This window comes from Mandrillus leucophaeus, unplaced genomic scaffold (assembly GCF_000951045.1).
Source record: "Mandrillus leucophaeus isolate KB7577 unplaced genomic scaffold, Mleu.le_1.0 Scaffold42, whole genome shotgun sequence".
NCBI lineage: Eukaryota > Metazoa > Chordata > Mammalia > Primates > Cercopithecidae > Mandrillus > Mandrillus leucophaeus.
The window spans coordinates 4,953,406-4,978,125 of record NW_012104476.1 but is presented as its reverse complement, the minus strand read 5'-3'; the positions used below and the strand labels follow the sequence as shown (position 1 = coordinate 4,978,125).

The 24,720-nt window shown below is 41.1% G+C and overlaps 1 protein-coding gene across 1 annotated transcript in view; it reads left to right on the top strand.

The window, feature by feature from the left end:
- Positions 1-11,499: 11,499 nt before the first annotated feature.
- LOC105548736 (vitamin K epoxide reductase complex subunit 1-like protein 1) overlaps positions 11,500-24,720 on the top strand; it is a 20,280-nt gene continuing 7,059 nt past the window's right edge. Inside the window, exons 1-2 of the mRNA XM_011992909.1 lie at positions 11,500-11,600; positions 21,257-21,366. Coding sequence (XP_011848299.1) covers positions 11,500-11,600; positions 21,257-21,366 — 211 coding nt within the window. The remainder of the gene's footprint in view (positions 11,601-21,256; positions 21,367-24,720) is intronic.

The following is a 24,720-nucleotide window of genomic DNA, read 5'->3' as shown; positions in this document are numbered from 1 at the left end:
CTCCTGGTTGGTCCCTCACTTAACTTTTGGTGTTCCCTAGTACTCCATCCATAATCTTCCCTTTCCTTCATATTCTCCCTGAACATTCTTCTTCATGGCTATTGTGTTTAGAACCACACTTCTAAATCTGCATTTCAGACCCATCTAAAAACCTTCAGGTTTTTATTTTGGGCTGCTTATTGGGCGGAGTTATCTGTGTGACTTGGAGGTGTGTGAAAACTCAACATGTCAAAACTCAACTCAATCATCTATTCTTCCTTCTATGTTCTTTGTCCCATGAATGGCCTCACGATCTACTCAGTCATCCTGGAAACCCGGGAGTCAGTCATTCTTCCTCGATTCAGCAGTTATCAGATCCTGTCAGTCTTAACTCTTCAATCTTCAGATCCATCTTCAGTGCTCTAAACTGTTACCGTCTCTGAGTTAGTCTCACTCTTGCCAGTTCTGACCCCTTCAATCTGTGCTGTATGCCAATGCCACAGTGACTGTTAACCCCCTCAGGCAAAATTCAGCCTCTTCATTTGAGTCCATAGGTGCTTTGCAGTATTTAGTACATTATACTGTGTTTCAGAGTATGATGCTTCTCCCTGTTCTTTAAGCTTCTTGAGGGTAGGGACTGTTATTCAGTCACAAGCAATAGGTGTTGGAAGCAGTAAGGGCTTTGAGGTTATATGTTAGGTTAGTGCAAAACTTCAAAGCTTTTACTGCTTCTAACACCTATTGCTTGTTATATAGGTATTTAATAAAATTTGAGTAAGTGTATTTTAGATTTCCAGATAAATATAATGGATTCAATGCACATGCTTATTTCTATACCCTTAGGAAACCCCAAGGAGATGAGAGTAAAGGAATACAATAAATTGTATAAAACCACAGGACAAGAAGAATGAGAAAATAGGCAGAGTACAAGAACACTGGCAGCCAAGCATCTTCATTCCCATCTGTACCCCAGAAGTAGGAGGCTGGTGGAAATGATTTTTCTGAAAGAAATATTTTTTCTAGAAAAAAATATGTACATATATTGACCTTTGGGGACCACTAATGATATAATTAACTCTCTGCTTAATTATTCACCTATGGTAACATAATGTAATTATTCATCTATGGTAACATATATTGGGTGTTGACAAAGCCACACCCAACGATAATTCTATTCTGCCTTTAAATTTTAATTAATTTTTTTTTTTTTTTTTTTGAGACAGAGTCTCACTCTGTCGCCCAAGCTGGAGTGAAGTGGCGTGATCTTGACTCACTGCAACCTCCACCTCCTGTGTTCAAGCGATTATCCTGCCTCTGCCTCCAGGGTAGCTGCGACTACAGGCACCCACCACCACGCCCAGCTGATTTTTGTATTTTTAGTAGAGATGGGGTTTCACTATATTGGCCAGGCTGGTCTTAAACTCCTGACCTTGTGATCTGCCTGCCTCAGCCTCCCAAAGTGCTAGAATTACAGGCATGAGCCACTGTGCCCAGCCTAATTAATTTTTTAAATTATTTTTTAAGCTTCAAGGAAACACACACTGCTGGTGAAAATGTAAATTAATACAACCTCTTTGGAAAACAGGATGGAGATTCCTTTAAAAACTAAAAGTAGAACTACCATTTGATCCAGTAGTCCCACTCCCGGCTGTCTACCCAGAGGAAAAGAAGTCATTCTATGAAAAAGACACCTGCACATGCATGTTTATAGCAGCACAATTCACAATTGCAAAGACATGGCACCAGCCTAAGTGTCCATTGGACCAATGAGCGAATAAAGAAAATGTGGTATATATACATCATGGAATACTACTCAGCCATTAAAAGAAACCAAGTAATGTCTTTTGAAGCAACTTGGATGGAGCTGGAGGCCATTATCCTTAGTGAGGTAACTCGGAAAACCAAAAACAATATGTTCTCACTTATAAGTGGGAGCTAAGCTATGAGTACTCAAAAGCAGAGTAATATACTATACCGTGGAGATTCAAAAGTGGGAGGTTGGAAGAAAAGTGAGGGATAATAAACATATTGTGTGGCCGGGCACAGTAGGTCATGCCTGTAATCTTTGCATCTTGGTAGGCTGAGAAGGGTGGATCACTTGAGGCCAGGAGTTTGAGACCAGCCTGGCCAATATGGTGAAACCCCGTCTCTACTAAAAATACAAAAATTCGCTGGGTGTGGTGGTGGGTTCCTGTAGTCCCAGCTACTCGGGAGGCTGAGGCAAGATAATCATTTGAACCCAGAAGACAAAGGTTGCAGTGCGCCAAGATTGTGTCACTGCATTCCAGCCTGAGCAACAAGAGTGAAACCATGTCTCAAAAAAGGGGGGGTGGAATCCATAATGGGTACAGTGTACACTGATTGGATGACAAGTGTACTAAAATCCCAGAATTCACTATATGTAGGATAGATATGGATTCGCTATATATAGTGAATTCTGGGATTTTATATATTGTATAATTCATCCGTGTTAACCAAAAACCTCTTGTACCTGTGAGAAACAAACTCACCTGTCCAAACCCAAACAATGGACTCAGAGACCAGGAGAACAGCGAAAAGTGAGACTTTGAATGACAGCTTTGCAAGATAAAGTGTCTGGTGGGCAGGCACACCCAGCACAGTCACAAGCCATTTATCCCCCAGTGCACAGGTCCCTCCTCCAGTTGCTGAGTACTACGGGGTTACAATCTTCCCAGACGTCACGTATTGGTAGTTGGATTAAGATTTCAAGTATGTTTTTTAGGATCTTTCTGCTGCATTTTATTGCAGCCCACCATGCATTGCAACTGTCTCAGAACTCTCCAAACTTTTGTCTTATGGCCCTAGTGGCTGCACTTAGCTGATAAGAAAGGGTACAATTATTTATGTTGCAAAATAGCCTAAACTGAATTCTTTGGTGAGATGGGGAGAGGGTAGTTAAGGGTCCCCAACCGATAGGCACCTGGCCACTGAGTGAAAGGGAAGGCAGGAAGAAGGAGGGGTCAGTGATGACTCACTACCCTCTGCTTCTTTATCTCTATTTCTGTGTAGCCTGTTTAAACCTATACTAAGGCACTTAGAATTGAAAGTGGACTGCCACATACAGGTGATTTTCTACATGCCCCAAGAGCTATTGAATTTTTTTTTTTAATGGGAAAAAAATTTTAAGCTTCTATACAGTGATATTCACTATTTGGTTTATAATTTGTTGAGTTTAGAGAAATGTGTATAGTCATGTAGGCACTATTACCACCAACATCAGAACAATCCCTCCCACTACCTTTTTTTTTTTTTTTCTTTTCCCAAATGGGGTAATGAGGTCTCACCGTAATACCCAGGCTGGCCTTGAACTCCTGGGATCAAGCGATTTTCTCACCTCAGCTTCCCTGTTAGCTGGGATTACAGGCATGTGCTCCTGTAGAACAGTTCCCTTTTGTAGTCAACCTTTCCCCATCCCTAACTCCTGGCATGCATTTATTCTCTACCCTCAGAGTTTTATTTTTTCCAGAATATCACTTAAATGGAATTTTATAGTGTCTAGCCTTTGAGTCTGGCTTTGTTCACTTATAATGTATTTGAGATTTATCCATGTTGTTTCATGTATCAGTACATGAAACAATTCCTTTTTATTGCTGAGTGATAGTCCATGGTGTGTACCAGTGTATTCATCCATTCACCCATTGAAGGACAGTTGTGTTGCTTACGTGTGGGACAATTATAAATAAAGCTACTGTAAACGTAGCTGGGATTACAGACACCCACCACCATGCCCGGCTAATTTTTATATTTTTAGTAGAGAGAGGGTTTCACCATGTTGGTCAGGCTGGTCTCAAACTCCTGACCTCAGGTGATCCCCTGACCTCAGCCTCCTAAAGAGTTGGAATCACAGGCATGAGCCACCATGCCCAGCCCGTTTATTGATTTTCTTGATCATTTCAAAGAACCAGCTTTTGGTTTCATTTATTTTCTCTATTGTTTTTCTGTTTTAAATTTCATTTATTTCTGCTCTAAGTTTTGTTTTGTTTTCCTTCCTTCTGCTTGCTTTAGATCTAAATTGTTCTTTGGGTTTTATTGTTGTTTTGAGGCAGGGTATCACGCTGTCGCCCAGGCAGGAGTGCAGTGGTATGAACTCAGCTCATGGCAACCTCTGCCTCCTGGGTTCCAGCGATTCTCCTGCCTCAGCCTCCCAACCAGCTGACATTACAGGCACCCGCCACCACCTCCAGCTAAGTTTTGTATTTTTGGTAGAGACGGGGTTTCACATGTTGGCCAGGCTGGTCTCAAACTCCTTGAGCTCAAGTGATCCATCCACCTTGGCCTCCCAGAGTGCTGAGATTACAGGGTGAGCCACTACACCTGGCCTGTTCTTTTTGTAGTTTTTTAAGGTGGTAGCTTAGAGTAATAATTTCAGACCTTCTTTTCTAATATAAGCATTTTAATGCTATAAATTTCTCTCTCAGCACTACTTTAGCTATGTAACACCAATTTTAATTTGTCATATTTTTATTCAGTTCAAAATTTGTTATTATTTCCTTGATACTTCCTCTTTGATCCATGATTTTTTTTTTTTAGAAGTCTCTTGTTCAATTTCCAAAGAGTTGAACATTTTACAGATATCTTTCTGTATGAGTTCTAGTTTAATTCCATTATGGTCAGAGGACACACTTTGTACGATTTCAGTTATTTTAAACTTGAAGTTTGTTTATGATATGTTTATGTTTTGTTTACAATGTGGTCTATCTTGATGAAACTTCCACGTGTATTTGTAAAGAATGTGTGTACAGCTGGGCACAGTGGCTCATGCCTGTAATCCCAGCACTTTGGGAGGCCACGAGGTCAGGAGTTCAAGACTAGCCTGACCAAGATGATGAAACCCCATATCTACTAAAAATGCAAAAATTAGCCAGGCACAGTGGCAGACACCTGTAATCCCAGCTACTCAGGAGCTGAGGTAGGAGGGATCCCTTGAGCCCAGGGGGTGGAGGTTGCAGTGAGCTGAGATTGCACCATTGCACTCCAACTTGGGCAACAGAATGAGACTCCGTCTCAAAAAAAAAAAAAAAAAAAAAAAAAGCATCTGCTGTTGTTGGTTGGGCAGAATATTCTGTAAATGTCAGGTGTCAGGCTGGTTGATGGCTCTCTTGGCAGGCCTTCTGTATCCTTTCTGATCTTCTGCCCACCTGTTCTGTCCATTACTGAGAGAGAGAGATTGAAGTCTTTAAGTATAATTGTGGATTTATTCTTTCTTTCAGTTTTGTTAGTTTTTGTTTCATTTATTTGGGAGTTCTCTTATTAGATGCCTATATATTTAGGATTGTTTTGTCCTTTTGGTTAATGGATCCTTTTACCGTTATATGTCTCTTTCTTCCCTGGTAAGTTCCCTTGTTCTGGAGACTACAGTTTCTGGTATTAATACAACCACAGTTCCTTTTTTTTTTCTTGTGCAAAATTTATACAAAATAAAATTTACGGCCGGTCGTGGTGGCTCACGCCTGTAATCCCAGCACTTTGGGAGGCTGAGGCAGGTGGATCACGAGATCCTGGTTAACATGGTGAAACCCTATCTCTACTAAAAATACAAAAAATTAGCCGGGCATGGTGGCGGGCGCCTATAGTCCCAGCTACTCTGGAGGCTGAGGCAGGAGAATGGCATGAACCCAGGAGGGGAGGCGGAGCTTGCAGAGAGCCGAGATCGCACCACTGCACTCCAGCCTGGGCGACAAAGCGAGACTCTGTCTCAAAAAAATAAATAAATAAAAAATAAATAAAATAAAATAAAATAAAATTTACATTTTAACCATTTTCTGGATTTCTTTTGATTAGTGTTTGTATGATGTAACTTGTTTCATCTTTTTACTCTTAACCTATGTTATAATATTTAAAGTGAGTTTTTTGTAAATAGCATATACTTGGGTCTTTTTTGCTTTTTAGTTCAGTTTGACAGTGTCTGTCTTTTATTGGTATATTCAGACCATTTACTTTTAATATAATTGTTAGTATGTTTAGATTTAGGTCAACCTCTTTGTTTTGGTTTGTCCTTTCCCCCATTTCATGCCTCTTAGATATTGGTAGTTTTTAGTATTTTATCTATTGACTTTTTACTTTTATCTCTGTGAATTCTTAGGTGGTAGCTCTAGAGATTACAGTATGCACACATAGCCTTTCATATTCTAGTCATATTTTATATTTAACAACTTTAAGGATAATATAGAAATCTTACAACTGTTAATATAAAGATTCCTTAATCCTCCCCCGCCTTATGTTATAATTGTCATTTGTGTTATATCTACATATATTGAAAACCCCACTCCACAATGTTACATTTGCTTCCAACAATCTTAAGTTTTTAAATTGAAAAAAATCTTTTGATACATCTTTAGTCAGTTTTCTAAAAATTTTAATGTAAATTAGCTGGGTGTGGTGGCTCATACCTGTAATCCCAGCACTTTGAGAGGCTGAGGTGAGAGGATCACTGAGGCCAGAAGTTCAAGACCAGCCTGGGCAACATAGTGAGACCCCCATTTCTTTAAAAAAATCATTTTATTATAAATTGACAGTCAATAATTGTATATATTTATGGAGTACAACATGATATTATAATTCACCAGTATAATATGGAATAGTTAAACTAATTAACATATCCATCACTTCAAATACTTATTTTTTGTGGTTGAGAACATTCCAAATTTATTCTCTTGGCAGCTTTGAAATGCAGAACACACTATTATTTACTGTATTCACTATGCTGTGCAATAGATCTCAAAATAAACCTTATTCCTCCTGTCTGAGATTTTTGTATCCTTTGACCACCGTTCTTAATTCCTCCCACTCCCCCAGCCTCTGTAACCACCATTCTGCCCTCTGCTTCTATGAGTTCAATTGTCTTAGTTTCCACATGTAAGTGAAAACATGCAGTATTTGTCTTTCTGTGCTGGGCTTATTTCACTCAGCATAATGTTCTCCAATTCCATCCACGTCACCAGTGACAGAATTTCCCTCGTTTTAAAGGCTGAACGATCTTAAAGCACTTTAGATATTAAAAAAAAGTCTAGGTCAGGCTCAGTGGCTCATGCCTGTGGTCCCAGCACTTTAGGAGGCTGAGGCGGGCAGATCACGAGGTCAGGAGTTCAAGACCAGCCTTGCCAACATAGTGAAACCCCGTCTCTACTAAAAATACAAAAAATTAGCCGGGCATGGTGGCGGGCACCTGTAATCCCAGCCACTCAGGAGGCTGAGGCAAGAGAATCACTTGAACCCGGGAGGTGGAGGTTGCAGTGAGTGGAGATCGCGCCACTGCACTCCAGCCTGGGCGACAGTGTGAGATTCTGTCTCAAAAAAAGAAAAGAAAAAAGTCCATTGTATTTACCCAGATATTTACCATTTCTGTTTTTCTTCATTTCTGAAATTTCATATTTCCCTCTGGTGTCATTCTCCTTCAATGTGAAGAACTTCCTTCAGCATTTCTCATAGTGCCAGTCTGCTGGTAGTAAGTTCTCTTTATTTTCTTGCTTCTGGAAGTGTCTGAGTGTTCTTGATCCCTCAAAGAGATCTTGAGGGATGTAGAATTCTCAGTTGACAGTTCTTTTCAGTACTTTAAAGATTTTGGCCTCCATGGTTTCTTTTTTTTTTTTTTTTTGAAACGGAGTCTTGGTCTGTCACCAGGCTGGAGTGCAGTGGCGTGATCTTGGCTCACTGCAACCTCCACCTCCCGAGTTCAAGCGATTCTCCTGCTTCAGTTTCCCGAGTAGCTGGAATTACAGGCGTGTGCCACCACACTCATCTAATTTTTGTATTTTTAGTAAAGACGGGTTTTCACCATGTTGGCCAGGATGGTCTTCGATCTCCTGACCTCGTGATCCACCTGCCTTGGTCTCCCAAAGTGCTGGGATTACAGGCATGAGCCACTGCACCCGGCCCCCTCCATGGTTTCTGATACAAAATTGGTAGGCATTTGAATTCTTGTCTGCTTATATAATGTGTCGTTTTTCTCTGGATGCTTTCAAGAGCTTTTCTGTCTTTGGTTTTTAGTAGTTTGGTTATGATGTGTCTGGATGTGGCATTCTTTGAGTTTAATCAACTCTAATGTTCACTGAGTTTTTGAATCTATAAATTTTTATATTTGGCTAAATTTGGGAAGTTGTTAGCCACTATTTTTTCATACATTTTTGTGCACCAATCTTTCTTCTTCCAGAAGTCTAATGAAATAAATATTAGACCTTTTGATACTATCCTGTATTTAAGATTGTTAAATATAGGACACTACCAAAATATTGTCCTGTATTTCAGATTGATATTTAAGATTGTTCTTTAAGTCTCCATTCTTTTTTTTTTTAATATGTTTTTCCTCTCTGTTGTTCAAATTGGATAATTTCTGTTAATCTTTCAACTCACTGAATCTTCCCTTTGGTATCTCCATTCTGCTATTGACCTCATCTAGTGGATTTTTAATTTCAGATCTTATATTATTTAGTTCTATAGTTCCCTTTTTTTTTTTTTTTTGAGATGGAGTCTTGCTCTGTTGCCCAGGCCGGAGTGCAGTGGCACAATCTCGGCTCACTGCAACCTCCGCCTGCCAGGTTCACGCCATTCTCCTGCCTCAGCCTCCCGAGTACCTGGGACTACAGGCGCTCACCACCACGCCCAGCTAATTTTTTGTATTTTTAATAGAGACGGGGTTTCACCGTGTTAGCCAGGATGGTATTGATCTCCTGACCTTGTGATCCTCCTGTCTCGGCCTCCCAAAGTGCTGGGATTACACGTGTGAGCCACCGTGCCCGGACTTCTTTTTTTTTTTTAAATGGTTACTTTTTCTCTGCTGAGAACTTCCTTCTTCCCAGTCATTTCTCTTTATTTTCATTTGTGGAATATAGATGTAACAACTGTTTTAAATCTTATTCTGATAATTCCAGAATCGGTGTCATCTCAGGGTTGACATCTGTTCATCATAGTTTGTTTATCTTGATAATTGGTAACATTCTTCTGGTTCTTTGTATGTCATATAAGCTTGGAGTGCATCATTAATGTATTTTGAAGATTATGTTGTAAGAGTCTGGGTGCTGTTAACATTTGGAGAATGATGATTTTGCTTTAACAGGCAATCCAGTTCCACAAGCTCTGTCTCTCCTTCTGTGGGTGATGGGTTCAATGCCAGTTTTATTTTAAAAGTGTTTGCTATCCTGTTTGAGTTTGCCCTCATGTGCGCCTCTCAGTGATTTGTCTGCAATTTGAGTGATGGTTTATATCATAGTTTATTTCTGAGAGACTTTGCTATGCCTTTGGGGTCTATTCCATGCATGTGCCACTTGGGTGAGTCTGGGACTTGTGATGGTTCCTACACAGAATTAAGGGATTCCCTTCTCTGGTCCTTTCCTTGCTGGAATTTTCTTCCCTGTCTCTGGCTCCCAGGCACTCCTTTCCGTTTCTCTTGCTAGAAAGATAGGTTTCTCTCAGACAGTTTTAACCTCCTTCACTGTCACACAGTTCCATGTGACTGGCACCCGAAGAGTGAGGCAGTCAAAGAAAAGAGAATAAACAACAGGATTCCTTTTACATGCTTAGGGCCACAGAGACCCCTTCTCTCATTTCTTCCAGGGAAGGAGACAGGCTTTTCTCAGGCTTTGAGGTGCCTGGACTGCTGGCCAACCTTTAGGCAAGGCCAAGAGGGAAAAAATAATGAATGTGAAAGTACGCTATCATCATGCTCTCCAGCCCACATGGATCTCTTGTCCTCCTCCTCTGGCCAGAAAGTTTTGCGGTTTTTTTGTGTTTGTTTGTTTGTTTGTTTGTTTGCTGTCTGACCCCTCACACACCTTACCCCTTTGCGCAATTCTGCAAAGAAGAGGGGAAAAGAACCCAAGAAACTCCAATGTACTAGTTCATCTTCCAGTTTTTACTCCTCCCCTCTATCAACCAGCTATTTTTCCTTTTCAGAATCCTCAGTTGCTTTTTGTGTTGTCCAATTTTTAATTGTAATCTGTCAGGAAGAACAGCTTGTAGTGGGCTTATTATATTTTATCCAGCACTGGAATTGGCATCCAGATTTGTTTTGTTTTGTTTTGTTTTTGAGATAGTATGATAGTATCTCATTCTGCCAGGCTGGACTGCAGTAGCACAAATACAATTCACTGCAGCCTTGACTTCTGGGCTTAACTGATCCTCCCACCTCAGCCTCCCTAGTAGCTAGGACTACAGGCGTGTGCCACCACATCCAGCTAATATTTTTTTGGCATTTTTTTTGTTTTTTCGTTTGTTTTTGGTCGAGGCAGGGTTTCGCTATGCTGCTCAGGCTGGTCTCAGACTCCTAGGTTCAAGCAATCCCTCTAACCTCAGCCTCCCAAAGTGCTGGCATTACAGGCGTGAGGCAGTGTGCCTGGCTGACACTCAGATTTTTAATGCCTTGATCTTACAAATGAATAGACAATTAGTGGTCCTCAAACATTTGAGAAGTCTCTAGTATAAGAGACATACACATATGGATGTATGTCCAAGGAACTCAGAGCAACCAAAAATTGAAGTAGCCAGAAATAAACTTAAACATAAATCATTTGATCTCCTTAGATCTAAGAAAAAGTGATATCCTTGACCAGGTGCAGTGGCTTATGTCTATAATCCCAGCACATTGGGAGGCTGAAGTGAGTGGATCATTTGAGGTCAGGAGTTCGAGACCATCCTTGCCAACATGGTGAAACCCCATCTCTACTGAAAATATAAAAATTAGCCAGGCGTGGTGGTGGGTGCCAGTAATCCCAGCTACTTGGGAGGATGAGGCAGGAGAATCGCTTGAACCCGGGAGCGGAGGTTTCAGTGAGCAGAGATCACACCACTGCGCGACAGAGTAAGACTCCATCTCCAAAAAAAAAAAAAAAGTGATATCCTTAAAGCAAGATGCTATTTATGTAAAAGAAATAATCAGAGACTAAGAGAGAACACATAAAATTAAACATGAGTTAGCAATAAGTTTAATAAATGAATTTAATGGGTTTGGGAGAATATATCATGTTAATCTCCTACAAATGGAGTAAAAGGAAAAAGAGGGAAAATAGAAGAAAAGATCAAAGAAAATTAGAGGGCCAACATTTGGCTAAGAAATGTATGAACATTTCCTAATATTGAAGAATGTGAATTTCTGCATTGAAAGAGCCCTTCAACACTCAACTCCCACAACAAGGCACATCCTTTGTGAAATTCGAGAATACCCAGATTAAAAAGAAGATTCTTAGAGCAGAAACAGGTCACATTCAAAGCTCAGAACAGCGTCAGATTTTTCAAAAACCAACTCTGAAAGCAGGATGGTGGAACAGTATCTTTAAAAATGTTGAGGGATTTGTGGCCTTCAATGCTGCCGAGGAAGCATCGTTCAAGCCTCTCTTCCCACTGCGGGCATGTCTAAGCCAGTCTCCTAAAGAGCCCGAAGCTGCGGAAGCCTTGAAACAGCTGAGTCTGGGGAGCCCTTCTGAACCATGCTCATGACTGTGTGGTCCTGAGACCTAGACTTCAAGCACTCTGGGGGCTTTGGGTTGGTCATCTGCCACTGTGGAGGAGATGGATGTAGCCATGAATCAAGGCCATAGCAGGTGGATAGAAGAGCTGTGGAACCTCAGAGAGCTGTCTGAAGAGAAGATTCTCAAAGACCGGGTGCCCATGTGACTGTGGAAAAGATATTTCCTATCCTTAAACAGGATAGGAAAATTGAAGTGATTGAAATCACAACGGACTGAGGCAGTAGCAAGAAAAGGGTCTTTGCTTTTATAACCTTTGATGACCATGACTCCCTGGCTAAGACTGTCATTCAGAAATATTATCCTGTAAATGGCCATGGCTGTGAAGTAAGGAAAGCCCAGGTTGCAGCAAGACATGGCTGGTGGCTCATCCAGCCAAAGAGGTCAAAGGGGTCCTAGAAACTGGTGGTGGTCGTGGAAGTGATTTGGTGGGAGTGACAAGTTTGGTCATGATGGCTTTGGTGCCAGCAATGATGGTGGTGGATATGGTGGCAGTGGGGATGACTGTCATGGATTTGGTAATAATGGAAGCAATTTTGGATGTGGTGGAAGTGACAGTGATTTTGGCAGTTACAACAGTCAGTGTTCAAATTTTGGACCCATAAAGAGAAAAACCTTTGGAGGCGGAAGCTCTGGCCCCTATGGTGGTAGAAGCCAATATTTTGCCAAACCCTGAAACCAAGGTGGCTGCGGTGGTTGCAGTAGCAGCAGTAGCTATGGCAGAGGCAGAGGGCATTAATTACTGCAGGAAACAAGGCTTAGCAAGAGAAATAAGGCTTAGCCAGAGCAGCGACAGGGAAGCCTCAGGTTACAACAGATTTGCGAACTCAATCAGGCATGGTGGTGGGGGCCTAACTGCTTCAGGGATATGCTTCAGACAATACTCATGTGTATGGGCAAAAGACTTGAGGGGTGTCTTTGGGCTGTAATTGTATAACAGGGCATTTTAGTTTCTGTTCTCTGGAAACTAAAACAATCCAACGAATTGTAATGTAGACTTTTTTTGCACCCATGCTGTTGATTGCCAAATGTAATAGTCTGATCATGACACTAAAGAAATGTGTCTTTAAAACATTCTGAGGGAAAATTGTCATTACTTTTTTTAGTTTTTATGTTTTTGTGACAGGGTCTCGCTCTGTCACCCAAGCCAGAATGGAGCGATGTGATCCTTGTTCACTGTGGCCTCGAACTGCTGGACCCAGTCATCCCACCCCAGCTACCCAAGTAGCTGGGGCTACAGGTGTGTGCCACCACACCTATCTAATGTTTTAATTTTTTGTAGAGATGGAGTCTCACCATGTTGCCCAGGCTGGTCTTGAACTCCTGTCCTCAAGGAATCCTGAGCCTCCCAAAGTTCTGCAATAACAGGCATGAGCCATCACACCTAGCCAGAAACTTATTTTTAATGTATAATTATATACCCAAACAAACTATCAACCAATTATGATAGCAGAAGAAAGACATTTTTAGATGTCCAGCATCCAGAAATTTGACCTCCTGTGTGCATTTTCTCAAGGAAAGAAACTATTAGAGGATTGTGCCACCAAGTAAAGTAAACCAGGGAGAAATGGGAGACAGCAAATATAAGAAATGGAAGATTCTTGTATTTCTTCCATTATATGGAAGAGATTGGAAGTCTTAGGACGACAGCTGCAGCAGGCCTAGTGAGTAGTCAGCCCAAACCATGTCATCCAGAGAGCACCAGGAAGGCGAGGGCTCCAACAGAGATGTCTTCAGAGAAAGATGAAAATCATAGATTTCTTCACATGACTGATCTTGTTTAAAGTATTGCTCACAAGGGGTTCAGAAAACCAGTAATAGTGACATAGAAAACTAAGCAAACAAAATATAAATTCGTAACTCCATGAAAAGCATTTTGTGCTCAAAAGGAAATATGATGACAGTTAATTATAGATATTTTTGTGATGGATAGTATAACATGTCCCTGGAAAAATTTATTTTCTACAGAATTGAGCCCTAAAAATACTAGGGCAAGGAACCTATAGCTTAAGAGTCCTAAACAACATATCAAGTAAAAGAGAATGAGAGTGGGGGTTAAACTATATAGTGTCTAGGAATGCTCAGTTGTCATAAATCCTTAGAGAAACTGAAGGGTGAAAGTTGAGATAGTGGTTTTAGAGGAAAGAAGAGGTGTTTGATTGCATTGGGGCACAGAGAGGGGCTAGCAAAGTTCTATTTACTTTCTTTTTTCTTTTTCTTTTTTTTTTTAAGACAGGCTCTCACTCTGTCACCCAGGCTGCAGTATGGTGGCACAATCATAGCTCACTGCTTGCCGCCTGAAACTCCTGGGCTCAAGTGATCAGCCTTCCGAGTAACTGGGACTGCAGGCATGTGCCATCACGCCCAGCAATTTTTTTTTTTCTTTCTTCTTTTTTTTAGGTAGGGACAGAGTCTCATTATGTTGCCCAGGCTGATCTTGAACTCCTGGGCTCAAGCAGTTCTCCCACCTTGGCCTCCCAAAGTGCTGGATTAGAGGCATGAGCCACCATGCCCTGCCAAAGTTCTGTTTCTCGATGTGGGTGTGGCTATAAGGGTATGTGCCTTGTAAAAAATAATTTTTAAAAATACATTATTAAATGTATTTTATTTTTGTATGCTTATTTCATTTTACATTTACTATATTGTTTGGTGTATTATGATGTTAAATATAATATTTTTTAGAAAGACCCCAGGAGAGTGGTTATTCTGGGGGAGGAGGGGTAACTGGAAGAAGGGCATGGGGGTTGGGTGCCTCTGAGGTGCTGCTGGTATTGTTATGTTTCTTTTTCTTAAGGTTTTTTTTTTTTTTTTTTGAGACAGAGTTGTGCTCTGTCACCCAGGCTGGAGTGCAATAGCGTGATCTCAGCTCACTATAACCTCTGCCTCGCGGGTTCAAGCGATTCTCTGCCTCAGCCTCCCAAGTAGTTGGGACTACAGGCGTGTGCCACCACATATTTGAGAAGAGATGGGGTTTCACCATGGGACTATAGGCGTGTGCTACCATGTGTTTGAGAAGAGATGGGGTTTCACCATGCTGGCCAGGCTAGTCTTGAAATCCTGACCTCAAGTGCTCCACCTGCTTTGGCCTCCCACAGTGCTGGAATTACAGGCATGAGCCACCGCACCTGGCCTTATTGCTCTGTTTCTTGATCCGGCTACTGGTGCAGGCTTGTGTTCAGCTCATAGAAATTCGCTGAACTTTATGTACTTTATGTACTTCATGATGTATAATGATGCTCCAATAAAAAGTATTTCTAAAAAGTACCAGAGGTTATGGGACAGGAATGGGGCAGATCACTCAAAATCCATGTAACCTTGTTACCAGATGATGAAAGCAATGATATTTCTGGTAAAACTACTAGCAGAGTTTAAAGACTTGTTGCTCACGCGTGTAATCCCAGCACTCTGGGAGGCCGAGACAAGCGGATCATGAGGTCCAGGAGATCAAGACCATCCTGGCTAACACGGTGAAACCCCGTCTCTACTAAAAATACAGGAAAAAAAAACTAGCCAGGCGTGGTGGTGGGCACCTGTAGTCCCAGCTACTCGGGAGGCTGAGGCAGGAAAATGGCATGAACCCAGGAGGCGGAGCTTGCAGTGAACTCAGATTGCGCCACTGCACTCCAGCCTGGGCAACAGAGCAAGACCCCATCTCAAAAAAAAAAAAAAAAGGACATTGAATTTTTCTTTTTCTTTCTTCTTTTTTTTTTCCGAGATGGAGTCTTGCTCTTTCACCCAGGCTGGAGTGCAGTGGCGCGATCTCGACTTGCGTCCTGGGTTCAAGCAATTCTCTGGCTTCAGTCTCCTGAGTAGCTGGGATTACAGGTGCTCGCCACCACACCCACCTAATTTTTGTATTTTTAGTAGACATGGGGGTTTCGCCACGTTGGCCAGGCGGATCTCGAACTCCTGACCTCAAATGATCCGCCCACCTCAGCCTCCCAAAGTGCTGGGATACCAGGTGTGAGCACTTTTAACATGCTGGGGAAAATGATGCCTGGACTGTGCAACTTGGTGTTGTGTTACTGTCATTTTCTATATACTGATCGCTTGTGACTTGATTCACTCTACAGAATCTTGTTAGAACAGATCATTCTGGGCTCTGTGTCAGACAATATAGTGATAATCACGTAAACAATATATACTGATAGAACCAAAAATTTCGATATAAGTACAAATTATGGTATTGGGAGAGGGAAAGGGAAGTGAAAGTCTACCAAACAGTCTAGGTTAGCATACAGTGATAGATGATCCAAAAATTATAAGTGGCCAGGCCTGGTGGCTCATGCCTGTAATCCCAGTGCTTTGGGAGGGTGAGGTGGGAGGATCACTTTAGCCCAGGAGTTCGAGACCAGCCTGGCCAAAATGGCGAAACCCCGTCTCTACAAAAAAAATTTTTTTAATTATAAAGCAAAAATAATAAGGCATTTTTGTAAAAAGAAATTTGTGGGTAAATATTGAGAGAAACCACTAAAATGAGTTGCTTCTAAGGAGGATACCTCAAGGGTCAGAGGAATGCTGGGTTTTGTTCCAAGTCTTGTAGCACTGTCTGATTTTTTAAAATTGTGTGTAATTGTAATAACATTAAAAATAATGAAAACAAAACAGCAACTTACCAAATAAGTTTACAAATCTTCCACTAAGTTCCTCAGAACATCTTACATGTACCCTTCTAAGCCTCGTAAATGTTCCTTCCACCTTTTAAGACTTTCCAAGGTCCATTCTTCCTTTTTAATGGTCAGGAGTTCGAGACCAGCCTGGCCACCATGGTGAAACCCCACTTCTACTAAAAATGCAAAAAAATTAGCAGGAGTAGTGGCAGGCACCTGTAATCCCAGCTACTCGGGAGGCTGAGGCAGGAGAATCACTTGAACCCGGGAGGTGGAGTTTGCAGTGAGTCGAGATTGCACCATTGCATTCCAGCCTGGGCAACAAGAACAAAACTCTTATCTCAAAAATAAATACATAAATAAAAATAAAGAGAATTTTAAGATTATTGTTTTAAAGAATAAATGTTGATAAAGTAGTAAAAGCAAGATAATGGCATATTTATTAGTAACAAAAATTTAAACAACAAAGAAAAAAGCAAATGATTTCCAAAATATCAATAACAAATCAGTAAATAAAGGTAATCAGAAGTTTAACTTACTTGTGGCTGGGTACGGTGGCTTGTGCCTGTAATTCCAGCACTTTGGGAGGCTGGAGTGGGTAGATCACTCGAGGTCTAAAAAATACAGAAAATTAGCCAGGTGTGGTGGAACATGCCTGTGGTCCAGCTACTCAGGAGGCTGAGACAGGAGAATCACTTGAATCTAGGAGGCGAGACCAGCCTGGGCAACATGATGAAACCCCGGCCCTACCAAAAATAAAAAAATTAGCCCGGTGTGGTGGTGGGAGCCTGTAATCCTAGGTATTCAGGAGGCTGAGACAGGAGACTCACTCGAGCCCGGGAGGCAGAGGTTTCAGTGAGCCGAGATAGCACCATTACACTCTGGCCTGGGCAACAGAACGAGACTCTGTCTCAAACAATAAAAATAAAAGAACTAAAAGTAATTCTCAAGTGATGAGAATGTAAAGTGGAGATGAAACAAGAAAGGCATAATTATTGAAGCTGGTGATGGGTACCTGGGGGTTTTTGGATATTTTGTGTGTGTTTTGTTTTTATAATACCTTTTCTGTTTACCATAGCGAAATGATAGATACATGGGTGTTTATTACATCCTTGTGCTCACTTTGTGTATGTGCATTTGAAGTTTTCTATTATATAATAATTTTTTTTTAAAGCAATATTTGGCTGGCCACAGTAACTTACACCTGTAATCCCAGCATTTGCGGATGCCAAAATAGGTTGATCGCCGGAGCTCGGGAGTTCGAGACCAGCCTGGGCAACATGATGAAACCTCATCTCTACCAAAAATACAAAAATTAGCCAGGCATGGTGATGGATGCCTGTGGTCCAAGCTACTCAAGATTCTGAGGAGGAATATTGCTTGAGACTGGGAAGTGGAGGTTGCAGTGAGCCCAGATCGCACCACTGCACTCCAACATGATTGACAGAGTGAGACGCCATCTCAAGAAAAAAAAAAAAAAAGCAACATTCTGGCTTACCGTATTAGAAAGTCAAAAGATAATATTTAGGGCTGGGTGCAGTGGCTCATGCCTGTAATCCTAGCACTTTGGGAGGCCAAGGCGTACAGATGACCTGAGGTCAGGAGTTCAAGATCAGCCTAGCCAACATGGTGAAAACCCATTTCTACTGAAAATACAAAAATTAGCTGGGCGTGGTGGCGGGTGCCAGTAATCCCAGCTACTTAAAAGGCTGAGGCAGGAGAAGCACTTGAACCCAGGAGGTGAAGGTTGCATTGAGCCAAGGTTGCGCTGCTACACGCCAGCGTGGGCAATAGAGCGACACTGTCTCAAAATGAAAAAAAAAGAAAGAAATAGCAACGTAAACATATTATTTAGAAATGTGGAAGTAAATAAGAGTGAAATCATGCCTGTAATCCCAGCACTTTGGGAGGCCGAGGCGGGCAGATCATGAGGTCAGGAGATCGAGACCATCCTGGCTAACACGGTGAAACCCCCTGTCTCTACTAAAAATACAGAAAATTAGCTGGGCATGGTGGTGTGCGCCTGTAGTCCCAGCTACTCAGGAGGCTGAGGCAGGAGAATGGCCTGAACCTGGGAGGCGGAGCTTGCAGTGAGCGGAGATTGCGCCACTACACTCCAGCCTAGGCAACAGGAGCGAGACTCTGTCTCAAAAAAAAAAAAAAAAAAAAAAAAAGTGAAAACAGTTAACGGACATCAAAGTGGATGCCTCTGGGGATGAGAACTGAGCTTGGGGAGGGCTAGAGGAGGGAACATCTCTGTATTAGAAGGCTTTGATGTTCTTTTATTTTGAAACCTTATGCATGTATAACTTTGATAATATATTCATTTGTGGATGCCACATTGTTTTCAAGGAAAATACCTATGTGATCTTACATGAATAATCAGGCATAGACCAATGCTTTGAATATATAAAAATTCTGTTTAGCCATGATCATTTTGGCAGTATGCCACTTATTTCTGTTGCCAAAGGCAGTGATTGAAATTTGAATTCCTGCCTGGGATGAGTAGGGCTCAGAGGTTTGATTGCATGTAGTTTCCCCCTGGCCGTACGCCGGTCCCCAGCAGTTTGTTCTTTGCCACAGCAAAGAGTAATCATAAATAAGCTTATCTCACTGTCCGGTTTGAAAGCTACTAAACGTCTTTCATTGCAATTAGAATAAAATTCAAACTCTTTGGCACGGCCTACACACAAGGCCCTAAATAATGTAAATGATTGGACTCACACCTAGTTCTCCTGTCACTCTCCTCAATCACCATGCCCCAGCCTCGATGACCTTCCTTGGCACAGCCACAGCTCATTCCTACCTCAAGGCCTTTGACTTGCCATTGCTCATGAGACTGACTGCTTACCATCACTCAGGATCTCATTTAAAACTTAATTCCTGAAAAAGGTCCTTCCTGACCATCAAGCTAGAGGAGCTTCCTGCACCCCTTCTCTTCCCACAGCTGTGGATCTCCAAGTGTGGTCTTCAGACCAGAAGCATCAGTATCACCTGCAAGCTTTTCATTTTGGGTTGTTTTCTCTGGAAACGCAGACTCTTAGGCCCCACCACAGATGCACTGAAGGAAAAGCTTACATTTTAACCAGACCCCAAAGTGATTGCACTTTTAAAATTTCGGAAGCACTGATCTAGAGGTTCCCTTTCTGATTTTCCTGTTTATCTGTTACCAGGTGTGTCCATTTCTGCAGGTAACCTGGCGTTTGTTTACCTGTTTATTTCTTCCCTAAATAGAATTTAAGGTCCACAAGGGCAGCACCTTGTCTGGCTCGTTCAGTTCTGCATCCCCAGCACCTAGCACCAGTGCACACAGTACATGCCCAATAAGTATTTAGATGAGTGAAAGAAGAAATGAATATAATGGAAATTATTTTATGTTCTTTGAAATGTATAACTGAAGGCTGGGTGTGGTAGCTCAGCCTGTAATCCCAGCACTTTGGGAGGCAACGTGGGAGGATTGCTTGAGCCCAGTACTTTGAGACCGGCCTTGGTACATGGCAAAGCTGCAACTCCACAAAAAATACAAAAAAAAAAAAAAAGTTGAGTGTTGTATAGTCTCAGCTACTTTGGGAGGCTGAGGCAGGAGAATCACTTGAACCTGGGAGGTCTAGGCTGCAGTGAGTCCTGATTGTAACTGCACTGTAGCCTGGGCAACAGAGAAACATCCTGTCTCAAAAAAAAAAAAAAAAAAAGGATTGTATAATTGTACAATAAAAATAAAAATCTTCATGGCTTTCACTTGTTTGTAAAATCGGGGTGATTTTTCTCTCCCAACATCACTGTTATGCAGGGGTTTCATTCTCTATCTTGGGCATTGAGTGCCATTAAATTATTGTAGCCCGTGAAGAATCACTTATTTATCCTTGCTTTGGGGCAGTTTGTCTTCAGAACCAAAGTTTAGATTTTATTTAGAGTGTTTCTCTACTGACTTAACACCATAACTGGTTATGTTTTTTAGTATTTAAGAAGCACTCTCATTCCATCCAGAGTTAACATTATCTTTAAAGGTTTTGTTATTAAAATGAATGTTAGCTTGATATTTGTATCAAGTTTTATCAAATAAGTATTAACAATTTAAAAAAGAAAGTCAAGTTTTAAAAATGTTTAGTCAAATGCAAGATTTAAAGTTAAATTGCAAATAAAAACTGATAGGGCATATAATGTATCCAGTTTTTTACCTCTGATATAGGAGTCCAGGAAAGACCTACAGTTTCTGATATTATCCCGTGTTTTTTTTGTTTGTTTGTTTTTTGAAATGGAGTTTTCTCTTGTTGCCCAGGCTGGAATGCAGTGGTGCAGTCTCGGCTCTGCTCCCCGGGTTCAAGAGATTCTTCTGCCTCAACCTCCCATTTAGCTGGGATTACAGGTGCACGCCACCATGCCCAGCTAATTTTTTGTGTTTTGAGTACAGACAGGGGTTTCACCATGTTGGCAAGCCTGGTCTCAACATCTTGACCTCGTGATCTGCCTGCCTCGGCCTCCCAAAGTGCTGGGATTACAGGCGTGAGCCACCATGCCCAGCCCTACATTTAAAAAATACATTCCCAGTGTATTGCTTAATGCATATCCTGATGAAATTTGTGAAGAAACAGCTTTTCAATCTGTATTCTCTGAGTGAATTAATAGCACCCCTTACATCTATGGCTTTCAACTGGGGACAGTTGTGTCCCGGCGGACATTTGGCAATGGCTGTGACTGCGTTTTTGGTAGTCACACCTGGGGTGGAGGAGTACTAGCAGCATCTAGTTGGGGGAGCCCCAGGGTACTGTTAGTTATGTAATAGACAGAACACTCCCCAGCACAAAGAATTATGTAGCCCAAAATGTCAGTGGTCCACTGTTAAGAGACCCTGGCTTAAGCAGAGAGAAGTCTCCTTCTGCAAATACTAATGCCACTGGAAGATGAATACTTTGCCCTACCTTTTGGAAAAGAGAATACATAGAAATTGGCAACTGAGAGATTCAGATGGGTATACTGGCACTTTTAGATATGTTCATTTTAGATGATTATTTTTAATCAGAAATCTAGTGACTGGCCTCCCTCTTTGGGGTAAATCACTCTCAACACAGGACATTTAAGACATTTGACAGCTTAGTTGATTTTAGAATTGGATAACGTTCTCAAATAATTTTACATTTTTTAAAATAGGGAAATTCCAATATAGGGTTACCGGTTTTCCTTATTTTACAGATGGGGTCGAGGATTTGGTCTTTTGGGTTCCATTTTTGGAAAGGATGGTGTATTAAACCAGCCAAACAGTGTCTTTGGACTTATATTTTATATACTACAGTTATTACTTGGTAAGTATTTATCAATACAAAAATAAGTTTGTTATATTCCGTTTAGTACTTTGTGTCTTTGCGCTGAAGTGTCTTGATGTTAAATAAAAGCATGTGTTATTTATAGAGCCACTAGCATGTACAACATCTTTGTATTGTGAAAACTTGATTCGCTAAGATTTTATTATATTAATGTTGAATTTATGTCACTTGCTGTTTAATCATGGAGAGCTGTATCTCATGATGTCCAGAAAAACCAGTCCCATTCCAGAAATTATCACTCCCATCTTCCCTGTAAATGTGTTTCCTAGTTTTATAGACACTGTAGCCTTGTAAAGATATCATATATTAAGGGGACATTAATGAGAAACCATATTCATAATCCCATGACATTTACATATCCACTATTCCTACAGTCTTCTGCTTTTAAGAATAATTTTGGGGCCGGGCGCAGTGGCTCATGCCTGTAATCCCAGCACTTTGGGAGGCCAAGGTGGGCAGATCACCTGAGGTTGGGAGTTCGAGACCAGCCTGGCCAACATAGTGAAAGTCTGTATCTACTAAAATTACAAAATTAGCCGGGTGTGGTGGTGCATACCTGTAATCCCAGCTACTCGTGAGGCTGAGGCCAGAGATTCACTTGAACCCGGGAGACGGAGGTTGCAGTGAGCTGAGATCGCGCCATTGCACTCCAGCCTGGGCAACAAGAGCGAAACTCTGTCTCACAAAAAATAAATAAATAAATAAATAAATAATAATTATGGGGCCAAGTGCGGTGACTCACACCTGTAATCCTAGCACTTTGGGAGGCCGAGAAGGGTAGATCACTTGAGCCCAGGAGCAACGTGGCGAGACTCTGTCTCTACAGAAAATAAAAAAATTAGCCAGGTTGTGGTGGCACACACCTGTAGTCCTCGCTACTTGAAAGTCTGAGGTGAGAGAATCACTTGAGCCCAAGAGATGGAGGTTGCAGGCAGCCGAGATCACACCACTGCAGTCCAGCCTGGGGGACAGAGCAAGACCCTGTCTCAAAAACTAATAATAATTTGATGTGAACTGTGTTTCAACATAGTGTTGTTTATCCTGTTATTGTTAACATCTAGGTTTCACACCTTTGACTTCTAAATAATGCTGCACTGATCAACTTTGTTTAAAGACCTCCCACTCCTTCCTTAAGTATCTCCACAAAATAAATTTCCAGGCATAGGATCAAAAAACACAGATATTTTCTATTTTAATCGGTGTTACCAAGTTGCTTTCCCTCAGTTCTTTGGTTTCCCTGAAGCTCTAGCAGTCTTTATTTTTAAGATGTGTTTTGTAAAATTTCTTTTTTTTTTTTAGTCATAATGATAATCTTCACCAGGAAAAATTGGTAATAGTTACACATTAGTACCTATTTAAATTTTACTCTTTTTAATTTCCTTTTATTGTCCATTTAGATATTGGATCCCAATAATAGTACGTTTTTATTGTGTTACAAACATTTAACGCATTCTTTATCTTTTTTTGTTAGTGTTATGAATTTTTATTTTATTAAGTTTTTATACTTTCAGAGTTAAATCCATCCATTGTTACCTTTGCATTTTATTTTTCTTCTTTTTTATAGATCTTGTTGCATACCAATGCTTTTGTATTTTAATTGTTAATATTCCATTATCTGTCAGCTCTTTTGATTTGGTTCATTAAAAATACATGTAACTCTTCTATCTGAAATTGATTTGTTATGAGGCAAATTATAAATCTAAATCATTCTCAGTAGTTCTGTCGAGTTTGCCCAGTTCCATATCTGTGTATCTTGCAGAAGTTCAAAGATATGTGCACACGGATATTCATAGCGGTACGGTGTGAAATAGCAAAAAACAAAAAAAAAAAAAAAAAAGGAGTTAGCTTAGAAACACGTAATGGTTGAATAAATTAGAAGATAGTGTGAAATACTATGTAGCCATTAAAGGAAAAAGGAGATCTATATTTATATCCTAGAAAGATAAATGTACTATTTAGTGAAAAATGCAAATTTTGGTATAATATGTATAGGATAAACATGTTTGTATACATGCATGTAAATGCATAGAAGGGGGTCTGATGGTTGGGCAGGAGGGGGAAATTTCACTGTATTCTGCATATTTCCATTTTGCTGAATTTCTAGAGAATAATATGAAATATAAGCCCAGGCCGGGCGCGGTGGCTCAAGCCTGTAATCCCAGCACTTTGGGAGGCCGAGACGGGCGGATCACGAGGTCATGAGATCGAGACCATCCTGGCTAACACGGTGAAACCCCGTCTCTACTAAAAAATACAAAAAACTAGCCGGGCGCGGTGGCGGGCACCTGTAGTCCCAACTACTCGGGAGGCTGAGGCAGGAGAATGGCGTGAACCCGGGAGGTGGAGCTTGCAGTGAGCTGAGATCCGGCCACTGCACTCCAGCCTGGGCGGCAGAGCGAGACTCCGTCTCAAAAAAAAAAAAGAAATATAAGCCCAAATGCAAGGCGTTTTCCCTTAAAGGCAAAGAACCTAAGAAAAGCCTTTGACTAGATTAACTTTTGAAGATAGAGGTGCTACAGCCAAATTTCTTTTTATACCGTTAATTTAATGCCATGCTGTATGCATATTTTAAATCATATGTATCATATGTGTTTTTTCATTCGCATTTTTTGACTTGCATTTGGATGCTTCACGTGCCTTCTAATGTTGGTGTCCTCATGTGAGGCACATTTGAACTAACCTAACAGTTTCCAGAGCAGGACATCTGTACTCACTTTTTTTTTTCTTTTTTATTATACTTTAAGTTCTAGGGTACATGTGCACAATGTGCAGGTTTGTTACATATGTATACATCTGTACTCCCTTCTAAGCTGTTTGAGATACAGCATTTTTAATTTAATTTTTTCATTGGTAATCCATTCACATGGTTCAAAACTTTTAAAAAAGGACCAGGCGCAGTGGCTCATGCCATTAATTCCAGCATTTTGGGAGGCCAACATGGGTGAATCACAAGGTCAGGAGTTCAAGACCAGCCTGGCCAACATGGTGAAACCCTGTCTCTGCTAAAAATACAAAAATTAGCCAGGTGTGATGCCATGCACCTGTAATCCCAGCTACTTGGGAGGCTAAGGCAGGAGAATTGCTTGAACCCGGAAGGCGGAGGTTGCAGTGAGCTAACATCGTGCCACTGCACTCCAACCTGGGCAACAGAGCAAGACTCCTTCAGGAAAAAAAATATATATATATAAAAAATGTTACACAAAGAAAAATCTGTCCCACCCCTTCTCTTTTTCCCTGGTTTCCACTGCTCCTCAGCCCCAACTGGTAGCTTGTTATTGTTTTAGAGTTTCTTTTTGCATATATGAAAAAGTACACATACACAATCTTAATTTT